Raw genomic sequence first — 20,993 nt, 5'->3', positions numbered from 1 at the left:
TCTTTTTTTTTTTTTTTTTTTTTTTTTGTGAAAATATGTGAGACCTTTACCGTATAGCTATAGCCTAAGATAGGGATTGGATTAGCATAGCTATCGATGGGATGGGATTAGCGTAGGTATCACTATGATTTGATGTACATTGTTTATAATTACAAATTATGTCACTCGTGACATAATCCAACGCAATGGATTTCTTTTGCTGTTGGCTTGTTGCTCAAAAATCTGACCCTAATGACATACTTTTTCAAAGAATCAGTAGATGAAAATCCTGTTAATGATTTGCAATGGATTTATCTCGATCACATATATTATTTTTTTTACAGAAATAGTAATAGAGACTAATAGAAAATAAATGGCAAGCTATGAAAATATTTCTCTCGCCATTTAAAAAATAAATAAATAGGTCAGTCAAGCACATTATGCCCTTATTTGGTAGGGGTAAAATTAAATTTTTAGTAGATTTTGATAGAAATTTTTGAAAAGTATGATTAAAAAGTTGTAGGACCTATGAAAAATGTGGTTAATAATTATTATTTGACTTTAACTTAAATTAAAATCTTATTTAAATCAATACCAAACCGGGGCTATATAATTGAGACGAATGATTATATTGTATTTAAGAAGCGAAGAAATCATACAAAAATAATAGATGCCCTTTGTTTCTTTTCACCAAAATCCAAGCTCTTGGCTCTTGTTTTGTGAATTTTTTTCCACCACGCTCAAATATAGAAATTTTGAAAACCTAAAAGGTTGTCGAAAAATTTCTGCGAAGCCTAATGAATAAATTTGATCATATGGAGGTGGCTAATAAAGAATCACAACATCTTACCTGTCTTTGGAGAACTTGAAAGGAAAAGAAATTAAGATCTCTTGGGTGTCTAAAAATTTCATAAAACCTTATTAATTGCTTTAGACGAAAACGTTGGTAATCTTTGATATAGAGATAGTGTAGTCAGCGAGCATATGACTAAAAACAAGAGTTTGTTAAATCTTGTTGATCGTGGACATGTGATAATTGGAGATGCGAAATCCTATAGAATTTTAGACTTTGGAGACATTGTTATCAAAACAAAATTTGAGCAGGTTGAAAAGATGTCTGAAAGTGTATTATATACTTGGACTGCAAAGCAGTGTTTACTTGTTTTTAGCCATCTATTAATGCAGAAATATTTTGACATTCACTTTTCTGATAACATTTGCATAATGAAGAAGAAACTTTTGGTTGTGAATAATGAGTTGAACTATAATAATTTATAACCTCTCAGATTTGATATTTTAAATACAACTTAATTGCTTACTGCTAATGAAATTTTTTTCAAGATGTAGCATGTGAGATTTGGTTATCTTAATTATCCAATTTTGAAGTTATCTTAAAGAATGATTTTGAAGTTAACGAATTTGTAACACGACACAATGTCTTCTGTGTAATCAACAATATTCTACGTTATACTTTGTTCACAAGTTAGTTTCAAGGTTGAACATCCTTGAGAAACTCCAACTATTTCACGCCAATTAAGTTTATTAATATCAAGAACAGTCACACATAAGTGCATGAAAAGAAAAAATTCAAGAAGTCTCCAAAATCGTAATTTAAAAAGAAAAGAAGAAATTTAGTTCTCAATGTTGTATTATTTTCTTAATTTATGGTTATCATAAACAATTAATTTCTACGTTTTACAAATAGTATTTAATTTCCTTCTTTAATCTCCAGAATATTTGAGTCTAATGACTTGGAACAAGAAACCTCGGAAGTCCTACTTTGTACCCAAAACTTTTGACATCTTCTTGAACTTGTTTTCTATATTCTCCAAAGCTAAATCTTCTATAGACAGAAGGCTGAATGCAACTTTGTATAACCGTGTCATAGGACGGACACAGAAAATAAGCAGTGGAGAATCTTTCCTTTAACTCATTAGCAACGACTCGATGCTCGACACTTTTATAAATGTTATTGCTCCAAGCCTGCACCATAAGAAAGGAAATAGTTCATCAGTGAGCGAGAATTAGAGAATTTGTGGGAATTTTCGGCATATGAATAGAGAAGAATGCTCCATGGTCCTCAATTTATTGTTGCAGTAGCAATTTTTCATTATAATTTCACAATCAGTTCTCAATGGCGAAAATATTCCAAACCTACGTTAAATAGTGAGGTGGTCTTGATATGTCGAACTTTATGGGGCTGGAGAAATTTGAAGTTCGACAATTTTAGAAAGATTTAGACTATTATAACCAACTTATTTTGCAACTATAATAAAGGTAGCTAGGGATGATCAACCTATTTCTTTGTGAAGTTTGATCACGAGTTACTACTCGACAGAGGACCAATAAGGCAATAATCCATATGATTACAAAGAGAATGACCTGCATCAAATCCCCAATGTTGATAACTAGGGCTTCAGGGTTCGGTTTAACAGCAATCCATTTCCCATCTTTCACCAATTGCAAACCTCCAATATGATCCTGGTGCAGTACTGTGAGGAAATCACTGTCAGTATGTGGCATTATTCCAAACATTTGGGAAGACATTGGGCATGGTGGATATCGATTCATTCGAAGATAGCAAGTGCTAGAAAGGCATGTTTCCTTGAAGAAAATAGACTTCTGACCAATTTTTTCAGCTAATATATCTGCCAGTTTTTGAGCTAGTTCAGACACTGTTGTTGCATATTGTTCCATTGTTGAGCTGAATTCACAAAGAAATAAGGAAACATAATAATAAATATCAGAGTTACATAAAGATGAAATAAAAAAGAGTTGGGTTTTCAATCTTTATTTTGGAGATCATACTGGGAGTTTATGCCATTTTTAACAGTAGACACAACTAAACATTATTAACGAAAATATAAAAGTTATTTTGGCAATTCCTATCAAGTACAACGTAGTAAATGCGTGTTTTATCCATCTTGATTGACATTCAAAATGGCTATATGGGTTGTTAGGGCATGTTTGAAATCCAAGGCTACATGATAAGACATGATTAGTGAAAAGAGACATGGAACAAAATTTGTGTCACCTCATATCCAATGCAATGTACAAAACATGTTTTTAATCAACCTTGATTGATGTTCTCAATGGTTTAAGTGTTTTCTAGTCCATAAATGGATATCCTTTCAGTAAAATTCCAAGGGAACATGGTTGCAAATGCTGTCTGAGAATTTGCTACAAGGGAAAAACTGTCCCTTTGGCAATGTGTCAACCAATTACACAATTGGAAGTACGAGTGTGGATAAACTAGTGTTAATGGATCAAGTATCTAAAGATTCTCATCCCTTCGTAAAATATGTGGAGCAAAACTGCCTAGTACGAAATGCCTTCTTCAGAGAGTACTACCTCTCAAGGCTCTTATTTTTTATTCTACATGGCTAGAGAAATTTAATTGTAATTAAACATCTCAATATCTAGCTAGTTCTTTAATTAATAACATGTGTGGCTCTGCAGAGATTATACTTTCGTCTTAATGTTGACTAACTAGTTTAAAATACAAATCAAGGGATATTCTTATCGCCTATTTGGAGTCAATTTCTAAAGAAACTCGGTAATTTTACTATACCAATTTCGGTAATTTCACCATACAAATTTACCTACCCTCTGAGAGTGAACTACTAAAGATGTGTTTGGTTTGCTTGTTTTCGATATTCATTCAGTTTGCTCCTGTAAGAGCGATTAAGGCTTAATACCTAACAGTTTCTTTCTACTTATATCACATTTTAAGTTAGGCATGTGACTAGATTTCTGTCCTAATTAAAAACTTGCAATATGCTAGGTAAGACACACCCAGAAATTAGCTTTTACTAAGGAAATAATTATGTTCAATCCTACATGATCATTGTAGCAAGATATTTCAACACACGGAAAAGTGACAAGGGATAAGCTACCGAAATCAAAAAAGCCATGCTAGCTTTGCCGCTGGAAGTAAAAGCTTTTGAAAGAATGACCACTTTTCTTCGCCCCCGGGGGGGGGGGGGGTATAAGTAACATTAAACAAGTTAAGGTTAGTGAATTACCAGAGATTATTGAGGCCACCTGAACCTAAAATGTCACTTAAAGAAACATGAAAAGCCTCAGACCAAGATAATTGACCAAGGCAAGTAGCTGTTGGTGCTCCCCATCGATAACTCCCAGCAGAAAAGTTCAAATCTTTGCCATTTGTCTTGTCTTGAAATGGTTTCTTGAATAACTTCACTTGTTCTCTTCTCATATTCTCCAAGATTTCTCGGGAAATCCCGTGGTTTATAACTTGAAAGAAACCCCATTCTTGAGATGCTCTAGCTATTTGTTTCTTGCATGATTCTCTTTCGGAATCTCCAAGGTTTAACTGGTTCAGATCGACTAATGGTAGCTCGACTTCTTCCATTACAGGGAACTGGGGGAAATTCTTTTGCGTAGTATCAGTCAAGTTGTTGAAGAGAGTCTTGTATGTTTCATGAAAGGGTGGATCAGGTGATGATTCGTCCATTCTTGCAGGCTGATGAGACAACAAATTAAAATTACCAATCTTTAGACGATTTCTTCGATTTGATAGCAGAGTCAGCAAAAATACATGGCTCGATATGTATTCATTCACTCTCTAAAATCTTAAAACTTATAGAGAGGAACTAGCAGAAGAAATATGTCTTCCTTAACGCTCTCTTCGAACAAATATAACCCCAAGAATAAACTCTGGCCCAAATCACTATGAATTGAAAACAAAGAAAATAGAAAGATTGGCCCTCCATTGGACCAAGTATAAATAGTAGCAAGAAAAAAAAAGCACAAAAACATTAGCCATGGACAGCTGGTCCTATGACTTAGGCCTAGAACGAAATGTAAGGTTACTAGACTAAACTTGATTTGACGAGTGTTTGGATATTAAAATGACAAGAGGAAGAGTATAAAAAAATATACTTTGCTACCCTATGTTTCTTGTTTGTTCGGTCGATGAAAACGTTGTACTTTCTCTCTCATTTTGTACACTCCTTGGATGAATTAGAAGGACAAAATTGACGCCTGTTCTCTGTGTTTTGTTTCTTTTTCCTTCTTTCTTTGGTTAGTGTAGTGTGTGTCGTATAAATTAGTCGGGGTTATTTGGGATAAATACAAAGTTTAGCACTCCTTTCTCTTTAAATAACAAAGAAATAAAATTTCTCTTAAAATATAGAATCTATCTAAATTCCTTGGAATAATATCATGGGAACTTGTATAAGCTATCTAATTTAAAAATTTCCCATCAATCTCTTAAACCTTTTTCACCCAGAAAAAAAAAATAATAAGAAGAATAGGTATCTTTAATGGATGTTAGGGTTGTACCACTTTTTATTTTCTTATGTGAGAAGAATTCATGTAAAAGAAGTAAATTATCAACTTGTCATCTCAAAGCCCCTTGGACTGAAGTAAGGTTATTTACATTTTCAAGAAGTCATTAGAACGCATTAAAACTATTATATGCATACATATTTTTAAATTAAAAGTCTCCAAGGAAGTGCAGCTCAGTCAAATACACCAATTGTAAATTGTAAGACAGTGTTCAATCATCTTAAATATTTGTCTCCCACAATATACCTAGACGTAAAGGTACGAATATCAAGTGCTTTGAATTTTTTAAATTGGAGATAAATCATAAATCAATAAATAAATTCTGCACCGTCTAGACTGTATGGGGTAGCACATCATCAAAATAACGTCGCACAAAAGAAATAGATAGACCATGCATGTTAAATAAAGCCCTTGTTTGAGCCCCATTTTGGAGGAAAAATGCACTTTGAATAGTAGATTGATGGAGAATATGTGATAAGAAATTAAGAAAAAAAATTGAGTTTGCGTGTAATATTATTTTATTGAAGAATGTGTAATTGAAAATGAGTTTTGGAAAAATGAAATTTTTAGAAGAATGAAGCTCAAACAAGGGCAAAAATTGTCTGTGTATAATAGCTTAAGTTTGTACACTATATAATAAAATTCGGCTTACTTTGTCAATGCGATCTGGAGCATTTGCCGAGTTCACCATTAATATCATCTGATGACCATGCATTGAGCTCTAATGGTTCGTATTGGCCTGCATTTTTTGGTTAACATTAGCGCAATGAGCTGCTGGAAATTTTTGATGAGAAAACTTAGTTTGTTTCAAGGCATTTTTATCGTCAATTTGCCGATTTTTTCTTGAACAAAGGCTCCAAAAGTGTATAGGCGTACAAGCGTTTCGTATGCATATATACCTATTATGCACCTTTAACTGGAGATCAGGCCGAGCCCCCTTCTAAGACTTGTTTCATGCAAGTTATTGATATAACATGTCACCTCTATTTAAGAAAGTATGAACACTTGAAAAGTATTTAGACTAGTGGTCTTTTTGAGTTCGAATAGAGCAATATTAGCCTGTATATATAACTCTTATAGGCTGTGCCAAATGACACACCAGTGTAGAGTTTTTTATCCGAACTTGCATAAAAAAAACTGTTGTTTGTTGATTGAAATGCTACCTAAGCAAAGATGAAAAAGTAGAAGAGAGAAAGTACGGACTAGTATATATTCAAATACGAATACTTACTTGAAGAAGAGAAGAGAATGGTAGATAGATATAGCAGGCGTTTAAGTCTGATGTCCAGGAAGATTGGAGGATAGATATTTATAGTGAAGATATGATTCATTTTCAGTACTGAAATTGCGAGAATTATAGTCAAGATTTAGAATCTATGTTTAAGAAAAGAACACGCTGCTCATAAAGCAATCAGAGAACCAGTTTTACCTTTTTGAGGATTTGGCTACGAAGGTATCCCTTTTTTTCTTTTTCTTTTTTCCCATTTTACGCAATATTCTGTATGCAACACAGGATTAATTGATCGACTTAACACCAGAGGCAAAGATTTAAGTTGATCTAAAATTAGCAATAATGATCATTGAAAATTTTGAAGTTATGACAGACTAATTATATTACTTCAACTTTTCAAAAGAATCCCATCAGATTGTCTTAATTATGTAGTGAAAACTGATGTTTATTGGAAAAACATAAAAATATTTTCAGAATTTATACTAAAAATAGATCACTAATCTAAACTACCCTGAAGACTCCAGCTATCAGTCAATTGGTGTACATTCATCCAAGTCTACCACACTATGCCAACTCACCGACTGAAAATTCTTACATAATATTTCATTTGGCTCACATTCTTCCAAGTCTCTCTCTCTCTCTCTAGATTTCCCTCCCATTTGCAAGCTAAGAAAACAGTGCACATGAACAATAGTGGACCCAACTGTAATAAGCACATTACCCATCTAAGTACATGTCGGCACTGAGTCAATATGTTATTACAGTCTATGAATATATACATATAGAGTCCGACCACAACTACCTGATAAAAAAGAAGAAAACATTATCACTTATAGTTGGATCCAAGCAATGAATTGGTAACAGTCGTATAAGAATTGTTATATACCCTATAAAATATTCCTATGGGAGCTGCTTCATTTTTAGAAGTTCACAACTTTTATTACCTCCAAACGGCATTGTTCTTCTATCAGAGTTTCATCTAATGAGAAAAAATTCCAGATCCTTGTCTCCTGTAAGTAAAGTCTAGGCTGCATCTCAAATTCACAAAATTAATTTGAAAAAATCAGTAGGGATATGCAGGACTAAACCCCCACTTCCACCTCCACCCCCACCACCACCCCACCCTACCAACACAAACACAATAACAAAATCTAGGTCACATGCATGCTCAATTTGAATGTCACGTCGACAAAAGTAGAAAAGACCAAAGAATGCAGAATGAGGATTTAAGTGCAAGCATGTGATTTGCTCGCAGAGGAAATGACATGGAGTAGTGTACCTCTAGGCCTCGCTACAACAGAAAATGTTTACAAATTGACTATACATACTTGAATAATTGATTTTCTTTACGGAATATCTCTGATGTGTATTGAACAACTACCAAGTGTTTTTTAAAGTATCTTAGAAGAAACAACAAATATGGGTTGAATTCAACTACATATTTTCTAGTCGAGACTATATATGGTTAAAAAGTAAAGAAAATTTTTAGTCTACTTGCAAAATATGTTATTGTATAAATGTATAGCTGAAAATGAGTATGAGATTTAGCCCCTATTTGTTTTCCATTATTTACTCATTAAAATGAAAAACATTACCGTTATCCATCACATCAGCCACCATATTTGAAAATTTATTTCTTGTGTGGGACCCGCAACGACTATATTTTGTATTCTCATTTTTATATTAATGTGGCTCAAACGGTGCCTAAAGTGGTTATTTTGAAGAAAGAGAATTGTATTAGGTTGTTATATATACACCCATAAATATAAGGCTTTTTGTTGATAAAAAATAGTTTACCACATGCCAATATTTAGATTGGTTATATAAGAGCTCCTTCCATAATTGAGTTTCTTAATTACTTCCTTTACAATTGATATATATATATATATATATATATCATTATCCCATTACAAAAACGGATGCAATTTCATAAAGAAAATAATCAATTATAAAACACCTATTATTAATCGCCTTATTAGAATAGTGCAATTGAGTCACTTTAAGAGCATCTTCAATGTATTATATTGATTGTCATCCACGTGGCATGTCAATCGAAAAACTTGTTGTTAATTATCATTGATGCCTAATGAATAGACATTCAATCTCAAAATTAATCTACAATATGCTGTATCTATATCCTAATATTAATGTCCATGTACCTTTTATATATTTAAAATAAAAATACAATCATAATATTCATGTCTAACGATGCATAGAAAATATGACGAAGCTCTTCTCAATATGTACATTTTTCTTTTTCGTGTCAACTTGATATAGTCCTATCACATTGCATTTGAAAGGAATTTAAACATAGTTTATTTTGCCTATAAGTAAATTTATTTTAGCAATCCACTGAAGCATCGAATGCTCTAAATTAGTTTAGTTCCTACATCTTGGGATCTTTATTATGCAGGTGATGCTTTTGAACACATGCATGACAGTATCAACAAGGGATTAGATTTGCCGAAAATGGGTTATGAACACATTGATGAATTATGAAGATGGTAGTGATTGGAATAGTAAACATGAAACAACAAAAAATTACATCGAGGAGTTAAGTGAGAGCACGTATTGTTTAGCTCCCAACCATTTAGACTGTTTGAACTCTTCGTATTGTATTTACATTTAATAGATGCTACGTCAAATGTTCATATCCTAATCTTCTTCTTTTACTTTTGAATGAAAACTCCACCCTCCTGGTGATTTGAGTTAACCAGTAATAAAATAAATAGTTAGACAAATCAAACATTTATGGTGCCCAATTTCTTGATAAATTGGTGGAGGAAGTAAATTTCTATAAAGATATTTTAAAAGACAATTATATTGAGTGTGCCCAAAGGGGGCCTACCTGCACCTTCACCTCTCTGGTTGCGCCTGTCTGCAGCTGAGTGTGTCCCCTGAGAAAGCTCAGCCAATTTTATATTGAATGGTTAATCTTCTTAATATTAGTTCAAATTATGTGTTGATTCATGTTATTAAAATAATCAATGTGTAATTTATCTTTAATATGTTCCCGCAAAATAATGATTCATTTGAGCACACATTTTAGAATTCAAATTCTCATTTAAGCATAGAATATATCAAATAACTCTTTTAAACTTAATAGACTTAAATACCATATTGAATTTATTCTTAAAATAAAATAGTAATCTTTTCAAAGAAATAGCACAAGTCTTTATAACGCATGTTGGTAAAGTCTTTATGTATTGGTAGGTAAATATTCTATCTTTAATGGAAATGGAATTTTACCAAAAATTTAGTGGTGTTTGAAGATGTGATCCTTATAGCTATTGGAGAATAGCCAATTTTGTAATCTCTCTCCTTCATCTTTACATGTAAAAAGCTTGTTTTTGCATATCTTTTCTTCAAAACTCTAAGTATACTTTGTCATTTTAGAGAAATGTAGTATAGACTTCAATCTCTTTAATATTCGCGTATGCACAATATAAACAACATTCAGCCCATTTCATTTTATCTGAGAAAACACTCTTGCATATCCAAATGCATCGTCGTAGTGGTGTAGATAAATAATGTCTTAACATCTTAAGGAATGTTTCATAACTTCATTTGAAGCCGACTTTGGTGATTTTTGTGTTATTAAACTATATATAAGTTTATATAATGTTCATATATTTTTCTTCTACTTAGCTTGAGAAAGTTCCGATGATCCCATGTACATCAACATACTCTCATGCGGAATTATATTTTCGAAATTTGCAACTTAACTATGAATTCAAAAAAAAAAAAAAAAAAGAAAAATCCAAGGAAATAACAGCAGCAATCCAAACAGCAATAGTACTCTTCTATCGTACTTGTAAAAATTAATATCAAACATAAACTATCCAGATCCAAGTTGGCCCACAAAAGACTCAGACCAATGGTTTTCTACTACATGGCAAACGGCTTGCCACATGGCACTAGCTATCTGCATTTCCAAAATTTCAGGATTGTCTTAAGAATGGACTTAGAAAGAACTAAGTTAAGAATATGTCCAACTGTTTCCAGTGTATATCCCAAAATAAGATAAGTAGAGTTGTGAAACTCTTCATTGACCTAACCATATCTGACGATGTCTTGTTTTTTCTTTTGGAAATGACATTCCGTTTAGGTATACCAGATGTATCCAATTAAGAAATAGTACAATTTTCTGTTAAATTGTCCCTGAATTCTCCCGAGAGGTATTCATCACCTCGATTTATCCTTATTGAGCAAAAACATTGAATTACGTTTCCAATCCACATGATTTTTCCTATTAGTTGGTTTCGTTTTAGAATAACGAAAAAAATTGACCAAGCAATATTTCGAATAAAAAATAATCGTACATTGCATATTAAAATTGAGCAACAAATAACAATGTAGCATATGATGCATTAATGAACATGTAGATTCACCTAATCACAATAATGCAACGATTACTTGATCCTTATAATCCAACAACCCCTTCTATAGGAAAGGTCACAGTGTTCACTGATCAAGTGGGACCCTCCCTCTAGACAAATCATATCTGACAACAAGTGCCTATATAAATTTACTCTCATGGGAATTTTTTTTTTCAAAATTTGAAATTAAACAATAAATTAAAAAAAAAAAAAAAAAAGGAAAATCCAAGGTAATAATGGGTTGTGGGTGTTGATCTCAAAGGATAGTAAATAATGAGATTTAATGACGATGTGAAGTAATAAAGATCACAACAAGAAACAAAATTAAAAATAAAGAAATAAACAAAGAGAATTTATCTCAGAGGAACGATGTATTATAAACTAACAATATGGAGAGAAATTACTGATACAACAATAATGCTTAAACAAAACTAACAGTGGAGCCTTGTATTTATAGAACACATTTCAAATCTTAGAAGAGTCCTAAAAGGCAAGAAAATATATTACAATTAGGAGACCCAATTTTAAAGAGATTTTGTTTCCTTGTAGTTGAATGCAGTTAGACTCATTTCTAACACCAACAACACGTGATTCAAGACTCTTGTTTGAATCACAACTCTAACAATCTCCACCTTGACTCAAATTTTGGTACAACGAGCGGGGCTCCACAAAATTTCTCTACCTAAAAAATAAACCCATTTGCATGGAAATGAAATGGCAAATCTCCTCGACGCAATAACCAAAACTCTCCATATAAATCATCGTCCTTTGCACGGCGTCCATAAGCGACACCTGAACCCTACTCCCGAGTTCCCAAAATTCCACCAAGGAATTAATGTTTACCAAACAGGGTCGAAGTAACAGAAACCGTACAAAATGTCTGAATAGAAAACCCTTCGCTAGAACTGTCGCATTTAAAGTCCCCAAAAGCAATACAGACATCACTGACACCACGGTATCTACACTCAATGGATCCAATCCAAACAACTAAACACAGTGCAACTGCTGAAATTGATGGCAAAGCAGAATCACCAATGCTTCCTCGAGCAAGTTCTGAACCAACCCAGAGCCCGTCACAAGATGTACTATACCAAACTGAATATCCACCACGATACTGAACTTGCCCATATATCTCTTAACTGATTCTACGCTCCCCTACAAGATTTACAATTGAGACATTCTATGTGTCTCTAATACAACCAGGACACCCTTTCAGACTTTCAAGACTCCACCTCCACCAGAGAATTTATATCTTTTTACATCCAGAGTACTATGCGAGATGAGATTCCTTTTTCAGTTTTGGAACATGTCGAACCTGATCAATTTTTCTGACTATCTCATCCAGCAGCCTAAATCTGACTTGACCTATCCCAGCAATACAACAATACTGGTTGTTTCCCATTACAACTCCACCTTGCTGAACAGCATCATATGTCTGAAAGAAATTTTGATTGGAACACTTATGATGCGAACATGTCGAATCAAGAATCCACTCCTCGTCAGGTCTAGATTTCACGTCAGATACCACGATTTGTTTCGTCTGAAGTCAAAAGTTGCGCTCCACGATTTGCAGTTAAATCACCCTTAACTTGCAACTTATCACAATCCTTCCGAATATGTCCCATACATCTGCAGTAGAAGCAAAACAAATTGTTGTTATTCTTCGATCTGCCTCTCCGTCGACCATCATGAGATACAAGAGCTTTCTCATCCCTCGATGTAACTCCAACCAAATGCTTCAACTTCTCCTTTGAGTGCAAAACATCATAGACGTCGTTTATAGTCAAAGTATCCTGACTATACAAAATGGTGACCAGAAACGACGCATAAAACCCAGGCAACGAACGCAACAGGATCAAAGCCAAATCTTCTTCATTGTACTTAACCTCCAATGTCTCCAAATCTGCAACTATTTCCTTGAACACGACAATATGGTCCTCCAATGACCCTCCTTTCATCATGAAATGAGAATATAGCTTCTACTTTAGAACCAGTTTGCTCGTGAGACTTTTAGTCATGCATAACTGCTCCAATTTCAACCACAAGGCAGTCGATGTTTTCTCCTTTAAGACATCTTGCAGAATATTATTGGATAAATGAAGATGGATCCGTGATAAAGCCTTCCGATCCCTCCGATATTTCTCTTCCGTTGTTCAATCAGCTGGCATCTTCTCAAAACCTAGCAGCGCATCATCCAAATCCAACTGCATCAGAATAGTCCTTATCTTTATTTGTCACAAAGAAAATCTTGTATTGTGATTCAACAGGGGAATGTCATACCTCATGATAGTCATCTCTAAAAAAAACCCCAACCAATCCACAGAAGAAGAACCAAGTTCTAATACCACTTGTTGATCCCAAAGGATTGTAAAGAATAAGATTTAATGACGATGTGAAGTAATAAAGATCACAACAAGAAACAAGATTAAAGGTAAAAAAAAATAAACGAAGAGAATTTATCGCAGAGAAACGATGTATCATAAACTGGCAATATGGAGAGAAATCGCGGACACGGCAATAATGCTTATACAAACCTGACAGAGGAGCCTTGTATTTATAGGTCACGTTTCAAACCCTAAAAAAGTCCTAAAAAACAAGAAAATATATTATAATTAGGAGGCTCAATTTCAAGGAAATTTTGTTTCCTTATTATTGAAAGTAGTTAGACTCCCTTTTAATACCAACAACACGCAATTCAAGACTCTTATTTGAGTCACAACTCTAACAGTGCAGCAATTCAATGATAGAAAAATATGTGAATTAAAATTGATTCAACCATCCGAAACTATCTTTTACGACGCTATCATGTCATATTCGAAAATCACTCCTGTTGTATGGTCCGGGAGACTAATGCTATCTCAAATATGGGTCCAATTTTAAATAATTAAAAGCATGTGAAGCAATAGAACTTTTTGTTTTAATTAATGGGCCAGTAATCTAGTTGGACGACAAAGGGAGAAAAAAATAGTAGAATTTATTTTCACGACATTTTATTCTTGAGAGAATTTAAAATTTGATAAAAATTAATATCAAAATTAATATTTAATTTTAATTATAATTATACATTATATGGGACACATTTCATTAATCTTTTCAATTATCAAAAATATTGTCAAACAACCCCTTAAGAAATAATCCACTAAATTCAATAATGTATGAAAGTAAATTTATAATGAATGAAGCACAAATTATGGATGAAACAATTGTGAATTTAATGAAGCTATTAAAAATTATTCTAAATACAATTTCATATTCATAAAAAATTGAAGTAATAATATTATTATTGTCGTGAGGAATAAACCACGCAGGCTTGAAAATGGGTTTCAATTTTTAATGCCAAAAATACCATTAATTGATTGAAGTGACAGGTGCAAATCATAAAAATTGTCCACGAAATGATTAAATTGGTATCTAGCCATGAGTTTGACAGATGAAAGGGACATATTAAAGAAAAAAATAATTGAGCTTAAATTACATTACATTTCATTTTTCTCTCTCCTATTTTCAATCACACAATCTTCCATAAAATAATATTATACATAAATCGAAAACTTTTCCTTCTTTTTCAATCACTCATTTTTCAAAAAATACTATTCCTCTCATTTTCATTTTCAAATAATGGGGCTCAAACGGGGGCTGTATTGGCTTCTATCATTGCATAGAGCTCCACTGGTAAGTGTCAGTTGTTGACCATCTAGATGTACTCCTACGACATATTCATGCGCTGAGATGTGCATCTAAGGCAAGATGAAACCATTTTTCTCAAAGACTACTCTTATTGACAGAAAATTTACAATCACCCTTTGTAGGTAGGATAAGGTTATATATTTCATTCCAAACACTATTTTATTGAAGGCAAACGATATCACATGAGATGGAACCCGTCTAACCAGCCCCCAAGAGTCTAGCAGCCCTTGGGACAGCCTCTCCACGACACGAGCCGGTAAGCATAAAAGATAAATAAAAGCACAGGATACTTTGACTAGGAAGCTTTTCAGTACTTCAATCATAATTCAATTGTTAGCAATTTTATCACGCCACATGGATAGGGAAGTTCACTATGTTCACTCGCGAAATGTGCTAACATCGTGTTAAATTCTCTAGTGATGCTTCGAGTAAATCATAACCAGAGTATTTTATCTTATTTCTTTTTAGGGAAAATGGCAGCAACGGTCCCCAACCTTTTTAAATTCTGCAGACTTTATTCTAACATTCAATTTGTGCCAATAGAGATCCTAACCTTTAATAAATATGCACTTGGAGTTCATCTGAATGAAAATCATCCATAAAATCGTTAATTGACCTAAAAAAAATATTTTGACAAAATTTGGTAAGGGCAAAGTGATAATTTAGTTAATTTCATATTATAAAAAACGAAACAAAATCAGAAGAAATCTAAAAAATACCTCATCTTCCACCCCCACCCAGTCAAAATAACCTCTTTTCTTCTTCTCCGACAAGCCTACTATAAACAACCACCTTCGACCTACACTACCACCGCTGCTCTCATCACCACCTCCCACTACCAATTCCGACATCATCCACTGCCACCTTCTAGCCCACTCCACATTTGCCAATGTACATTCGAAGATAAACCAAGAAAACTCACCCAATACTCGAAAATCAAACCAAGAAAACTCATCCATCGTTGAACGAGGGCCACCTTCGCCACTCACACAATGCCCACATAAATCGATACCACCACCATCTCAAACGCCAATGACCTCCGCAATGAATACCTATAGCAAAGAGTGAAATGGTTGTTAAATCCTCTGCAAGTTCGCTCTATAATTTTGAAACCTCTCAAAACCTAGCAAAAATCCATTGTCCACTATTGATTTCAAAATCAACAAATTCAGAATCGACACCAAAGATCTAACAATTAGATCTCCACCAATCGCCGCCATCACTATCGATTGTCAAATCCTCACACAATCACAATCGAATATATTAAAATCGAAAAATGAATATCAAAACTATTAGAAAGCTTCAATAGATTTATGCCAAAAAAATAAAATAAATAAATAAAAAATAAAAAATAAAATCCTGATTTGAGTTGAAGGTGGTTTTTTTTTTTTTTAACCAACCCTGAAATGGTTTTTATTTGGGGATAGTTCAAAATGGACGGACTTCGTACAGTTGGATTCAGGGTACATAATTATAAAATGTTAGGATCCTCTATTGACACAAATTAAATATTATGATAAAATCTGCAAATTTTGAAAATGTTAAATACAGCTGTTACAATTTTTCCTTCTTTTAACCATTTTCGAACTAATATCACAATTGATTTTAAACCAAGGGACCAAAAACAATGCCTCGTACATGCACCTAGGTGGAAGATATCGAATTCGGGCTGCTTAGAGGGTGGAGATGGGCCATCATTTTGATTGGACGGTCAATCATTAGGAGACCGGAGGTTCAACCTTCAACAATACAGTTGAAGAGGATATTTTATGATTAGAGTCTTATGATTTTAGACAAAAATGGTATATTATTATTAGAATTTTAGTTAAACATAAACTCTAAAAGAATATAAAAATGTTTAAAAGAATTTATGAGGGTAAATATTAGTGGATGAAGTCAGAATGATATATTTTTATATAATTTTATATGTCATTTAGGTAAATTTACATAAGATAAAAAAATATAATATAATTATATTTTTATATATATATATATATATATATATATATAATTTGTGGACATTGCATGATGCCACGTGGCAGTGAAGTATCCGGAAGATACTTCCATTCCCACCTGCCTGCCTGCCTGCCTTATTATTTTGATAATTCCAAATCATGTGGACTGTTGGTGAGAAAAGAAAAAATTATGGGAAGTCCTCTAACTTATATATTTCTATCACGTTGGTCATTTATATTTTAATATGATCGATCAACCTGTATTTTTATTTCGGTTTAAATATTTTGCGTGTAACCTTCATCAAAATTGTCATAAGTTGTGACCTGGCCAAAGCAATTATAATCAGACTTGTGAAATTTGCAACCAAAAGATACTCAAACTTCTAGAGAAAATCTCTTCAATCAGTGATTTTCTCACTACCATATTTTCAATGCTAAAAAGGTGATAGATAACCTAATTGGGATGTCCCAGTGCACCTCCGATCTCGAATAAAATTTTCCATTTTTTTATCTCTCTTCCCTTTTCATCAGTTTTCCTTTTTCTTCATGAAAAATAATTATACTTACAACAAATTCTTTTATTACGATTGATTCCTAGTTTATTAGTGAATTCCAATAAGTTTAGCTAACAGTGAACGAATATATAAAAAATCGATCACAATACATTGAAACTGTCATCAGTTCGAATCAATTCCATAAAGAATGAGCTCTGAAAAGCTCTTTTAATTAAAAATGTAGAGCTTCTTTCTACTCTTTAAGTGAGAACTCTTCCATTTTGATATTTTGATTGAAAATTATTTTTTTAAGAAAATATCAAATATGGTACAAAGGAATAACAATTGACAGCCTCATAAATTGATTGGGTCTAACATGTTAATCATTACCAATATATACCGGAAACTGGACCATATATGTTTAGTTTGAAAATCAACATATGATGAGACGTTGGTCTTTACCGACAAAAAATATATCACTCAAAATCTATAGGGAAGTGTTACGTGTACATAATTGTCTACATAATAATGTTTATAATTCTACGTGGCACTAGATCCAACTTTTAATTCAAAAGATGAGACATTGGTCTTTACCGACATAAAATGTATCACACAAAATCTATAAGGAGGTGCTACATATACATAATTGTCTACATAATGGTGTCCATAATTATACATGACACTGAATCTAACTTTTAATTCAAATCTCATACTTGCACATCAACAATAAAATGATTGTCACATCACATTATGAGTACCATTATGTGCAATAATTATGTAAAAGTAGAGTTTTCCAAATCTATATTGATAACAATTATGCTAGTCAAACAGGGGCAGGTGACATAATTTAAGGATAGACATTGCATGTCAGCAGCTGGTTGGTGCTTCTTCTTCTTTTTTTTAAACTGTCCAATCGATGTGCGACACTTGCCCCCTTATTTAAAAATGCTATCCCCAATCCTCTTTGTGTAACATATCTCATACTGAAAATGACACAAGCATAGAAATATTGAAAATCGACAAATTTAATTATTTTCTTACACCCATAAATGTTAAAGGAATCTCGTGGCAATTTAAGAATCGTCAAATATTGACATATCGTAAAAGAAACAAATAAAAGTCGTTGAAAAGAATGTGTACTTTCCTTTCAAGATGTAGATAACTTTCCATAATTCAAGTTCCTTGGGTACATTACAGAAACAGTTAGGTGTGAATTGTCAATTGATTAAGAACTAGCTAATGAAGAAATTGTACATGTCACATCAATTTTTGACGAACTAGCTAATGAAGAAATTACACGTGCCACAACATTTTTTTCAACAATCAAGTGGACGATTTCGGGGAAAGGTCCTCAACGTTTGGGTTTATTTTCAGTGCCATCCGAACCTTTTTCTTGGACTGCTAGGTTCCCAAAATTCGAAAAATAGGCAGCATTCATCTAAATGGATGCTTCCATTTTTTCGTAAGTCAAGCCCATGGACCTGCACTTTCAAAATTTAACAGGGAAATTTTGTTATTTTATCATTCTTAGTCAAAATATTAAAAAAATGAGAAATCCCCAGTGTTTTTGTCTATGGTTGGCGATGGCGTGCAGTGAGGATAGTGATGGGTTGAGTGGAAGAAGATGACTATATATTTCTACTTTTTAATTCTTTGTTTTTTTTTTTTTTTTGGAGTATGCTGGTAATGGAAAATGAAGTTAATGAGAGCTATTGTATAATTTTCATTTTTCTATATTTTAACTATGAATATTTAAATTATAATTTTATCCTTTTAATTTTTGAATGTACAGGTCAATTGGGTTCATCAACAGAATAGAATTGGTATTGAGACCAGTAGTTCGGAAAAAAAGTTGAGAATAAAAATGTAAATGAACCAAAGGTTGAATATAGTTACCGTAATTTATCACTTTTACACCACAATTTTTTATAAGTTGTTTACATTATAAAGGTCTCTCTCATTTATTGTCATAGTTATGTCTCGGCTTGTTTTTCATCCCATCCAGAATGTTATTTAGCCCCCGTTTGATTCTCATTCATATGAGAATGAAAATTAAAAATATAGTCATTATAGGATCCACACAAGGAAAGAAAATCAAATATGATGACTTGATGTGATGAATAATAGTCACATTTTTCATTTTTGTGATTAAAGAATGTGAAATAAACGGGCCTATATGGGAAAAAAATTGATTACAATAATATCACAATCCTAAAAGACGATAAAAATCAACAGAAACAATAAATATAACGACATGTCATATCAATTGGAAATGAAGCGTGTACAAAAATTTGGTGCCTAGTTCCACGACGAAGCTGTTGGACTCGATATTGCATCTATGAAGCCAAATTTCTGCCTCGAATGCCCAGCATATGCCTATCAGACTGCTGAACAGCCCTTGACGAATCCTTGGCTGGTACTATCCTTTTTTTTTCCTAAGATGTAATGTATAGCATGAATTACAACAAATATTTCTACCTCGAATGTCCAATATATGCCCATTGAGACCACAACATAACGCAACTGGTACTAAAAAGCCCTCAGTACATGGCAGCTCCAAGTCAAATGCTTCCGTCCCATCGGTTCACTCCAGGAAGAAATTCTTAAATAGGGCAAAATTAAGTAAGTGTTAAATTCCTAAAAGATTCTTAAGAACTTTTTTAAACAATCCATGTATTGGCTCTGTATAGCGACAATAATTAGGCTTCATAGGAGCATCTGATTGCTAAAAATGTAGGTATGCCTCTTTGCAGCCGCAAGTGTGAAGAAGAGGCAATAACGTTGGTCATGAATTGCTCAGCGTATTCCCCCAGGCCGCGATGATAATTCTTTTTAATGATCGATTATATTGCTGAATCTGTTATAGTTTGACTTGGAAGTTTCCAGCTGATATGGATACACAATAACAACAAAATACAACTAAGTTACATGTCCAATACCTGCATCTTGCTAGTTAATGTTAACTTACTCATAGGAAAGAGACATGGAAAAGCCCGTCTATCTTCTCATGTTGTCTTTATATGTTTGTTGAGAACTTCTCTTAAAATATAATGAAGAGCTTCAATTTTATATGAAGTCTGGCTTAACAAACTTGTCCTGTTACGTAGAGTATATTCTTTTTATGTTGTTCTGAGTATTATATGGATGTCTATCATGTTTAAAGGTTGTAATAGCTAGATGTCAATCTGCTAGGACTTAGGTGATACAATTGATTAATGATTATGTGAGATGTGACAAATAAATGTGATTGTAACTACTGCTATTTTATAGAATTGCAATAACTTCATGTAGAAGTAAATAGTGGTCAAATTGTAACATTTGACGGATGTTTACCAACATATAATTAGGCCCCTATAAGTTGTGTATTGAAGAGTTGTGACAACAAATTTATGGCCCTCTGATCGTGTAAATGAAAAGAAAATTGTTATTTTTTCTTAGTACAAATTAAGTGAATAGTTCACTTCTCTATATTGTTATAAGAAAATAAAAATCATATCATTTAAAATACAATAATTTTGGAAAAATATCATAAATGCAAAAAAAAAAAATTATAAATGAAATTCTGAAATATTTGAATTAATTAAATTCCAAAATATCTTATTTAAGAATTTTTTATTAATCACTTAATTTGTCAAAAGTAAAAATATTGGATTGATCAAACTTTTTAAAAAATCTTGGTAAGTGTTGAGGCCCATCTGAAAAATGAAATAGAATGGGAAAAAATCTTGTAAAGCCCAATTAAAAAAGGCATACATGTCCAACTAGAACCCATGCATGTTTAAGTTGAACAAAATCGGAAGGTAGCTACGTATGTTTTTAGCGTAAACTAGTGTATGTCTCGTGCGTTGCACGAGTATTGTTTTGATTATGTTATTATCAGCATAAAATGTGTAGAATTTTTTTTTTAAAAAAGTATTTTAGGTTTTTGAAAATGAGAAATTACTGTTTTTAAAAT

General features: G+C 32.8%; 2 protein-coding genes across 4 annotated transcripts; both read right to left on the bottom strand.

Moving 5' to 3' along the window:
- Positions 1-1,619: 1,619 nt before the first annotated feature.
- LOC111402441 (gibberellin 2-beta-dioxygenase 8) lies at positions 1,620-6,846 on the bottom strand. Of its 3 annotated transcripts, XM_023030740.1 has the most exons (7): positions 6,722-6,843; positions 6,524-6,631; positions 5,945-6,031; positions 4,005-4,465; positions 2,607-2,683; positions 2,362-2,471; positions 1,620-1,962 (listed from the first exon to the last, which is right to left on the bottom strand). In XM_023030740.1, the coding sequence occupies exons 3-7, from the start codon at positions 6,005-6,007 to the stop codon at positions 1,723-1,725; spliced, it is 951 nt and encodes a 316-aa protein (XP_022886508.1). In that variant the 5' UTR covers positions 6,008-6,031; positions 6,524-6,631; positions 6,722-6,843; the 3' UTR covers positions 1,620-1,722. The 3 variants fall into 3 exon arrangements, with proteins under 3 accessions (XP_022886508.1, XP_022886506.1, XP_022886507.1); XM_023030738.1 differs by having other exon boundaries at positions 2,362-2,683; positions 6,722-6,840; XM_023030739.1 differs by having other exon boundaries at positions 1,791-1,962; positions 2,276-2,683; positions 6,722-6,846.
- A 5,573-nt stretch (positions 6,847-12,419) lies between these two features.
- Positions 12,420-14,345, bottom strand: LOC111400719. The gene is made up of 2 exons (XM_023028109.1): positions 14,249-14,345; positions 12,420-12,853 (listed from the first exon to the last, which is right to left on the bottom strand). The coding sequence occupies exons 1-2, from the start codon at positions 14,343-14,345 to the stop codon at positions 12,420-12,422; spliced, it is 531 nt and encodes a 176-aa protein (XP_022883877.1).
- Positions 14,346-20,993: the final 6,648 nt, after the last annotated feature.

Source organism: Olea europaea, chromosome 10 (genome assembly GCF_002742605.1).
Source record: "Olea europaea var. sylvestris chromosome 10, O_europaea_v1, whole genome shotgun sequence".
Classification (NCBI taxonomy): Eukaryota; Viridiplantae; Streptophyta; class Magnoliopsida; order Lamiales; family Oleaceae; genus Olea; species Olea europaea.
Note: the sequence above shows the minus strand (reverse complement) of the source record. Positions and strands in the feature narration are given on the sequence as shown.

Excerpts from the sequence above, each read along its gene's own strand:
- LOC111402441 (XM_023030738.1), bottom strand. The coding sequence starts at position 6,007 with ATGCATGGTCATCAGATGATATTAATGGTGAACTCGGCAAATGCTCCA. Across the intron at positions 4,466-5,944 it reads CTCCAGATCGCATTGACAAA|CCTGCAAGAATGGACGAATC; the intron begins GTAAGCCGAATT and ends TTGTCTCATCAG. Across the intron at positions 1,963-2,361 it reads ACATTGGGGATTTGATGCAG|GCTTGGAGCAATAACATTTA; the intron begins GTCATTCTCTTT and ends CTTATGGTGCAG.
- LOC111400719 (XM_023028109.1), bottom strand. The coding sequence starts at position 14,345 with ATGTCCCTTTCATCTGTCAAACTCATGGCTAGATACCAATTTAATCAT. Across the intron at positions 12,854-14,248 it reads GTCACTTCAATCAATTAATG|GAGGGTCATTGGAGGACCAT; the intron begins GTATTTTTGGCA and ends TCATGATGAAAG.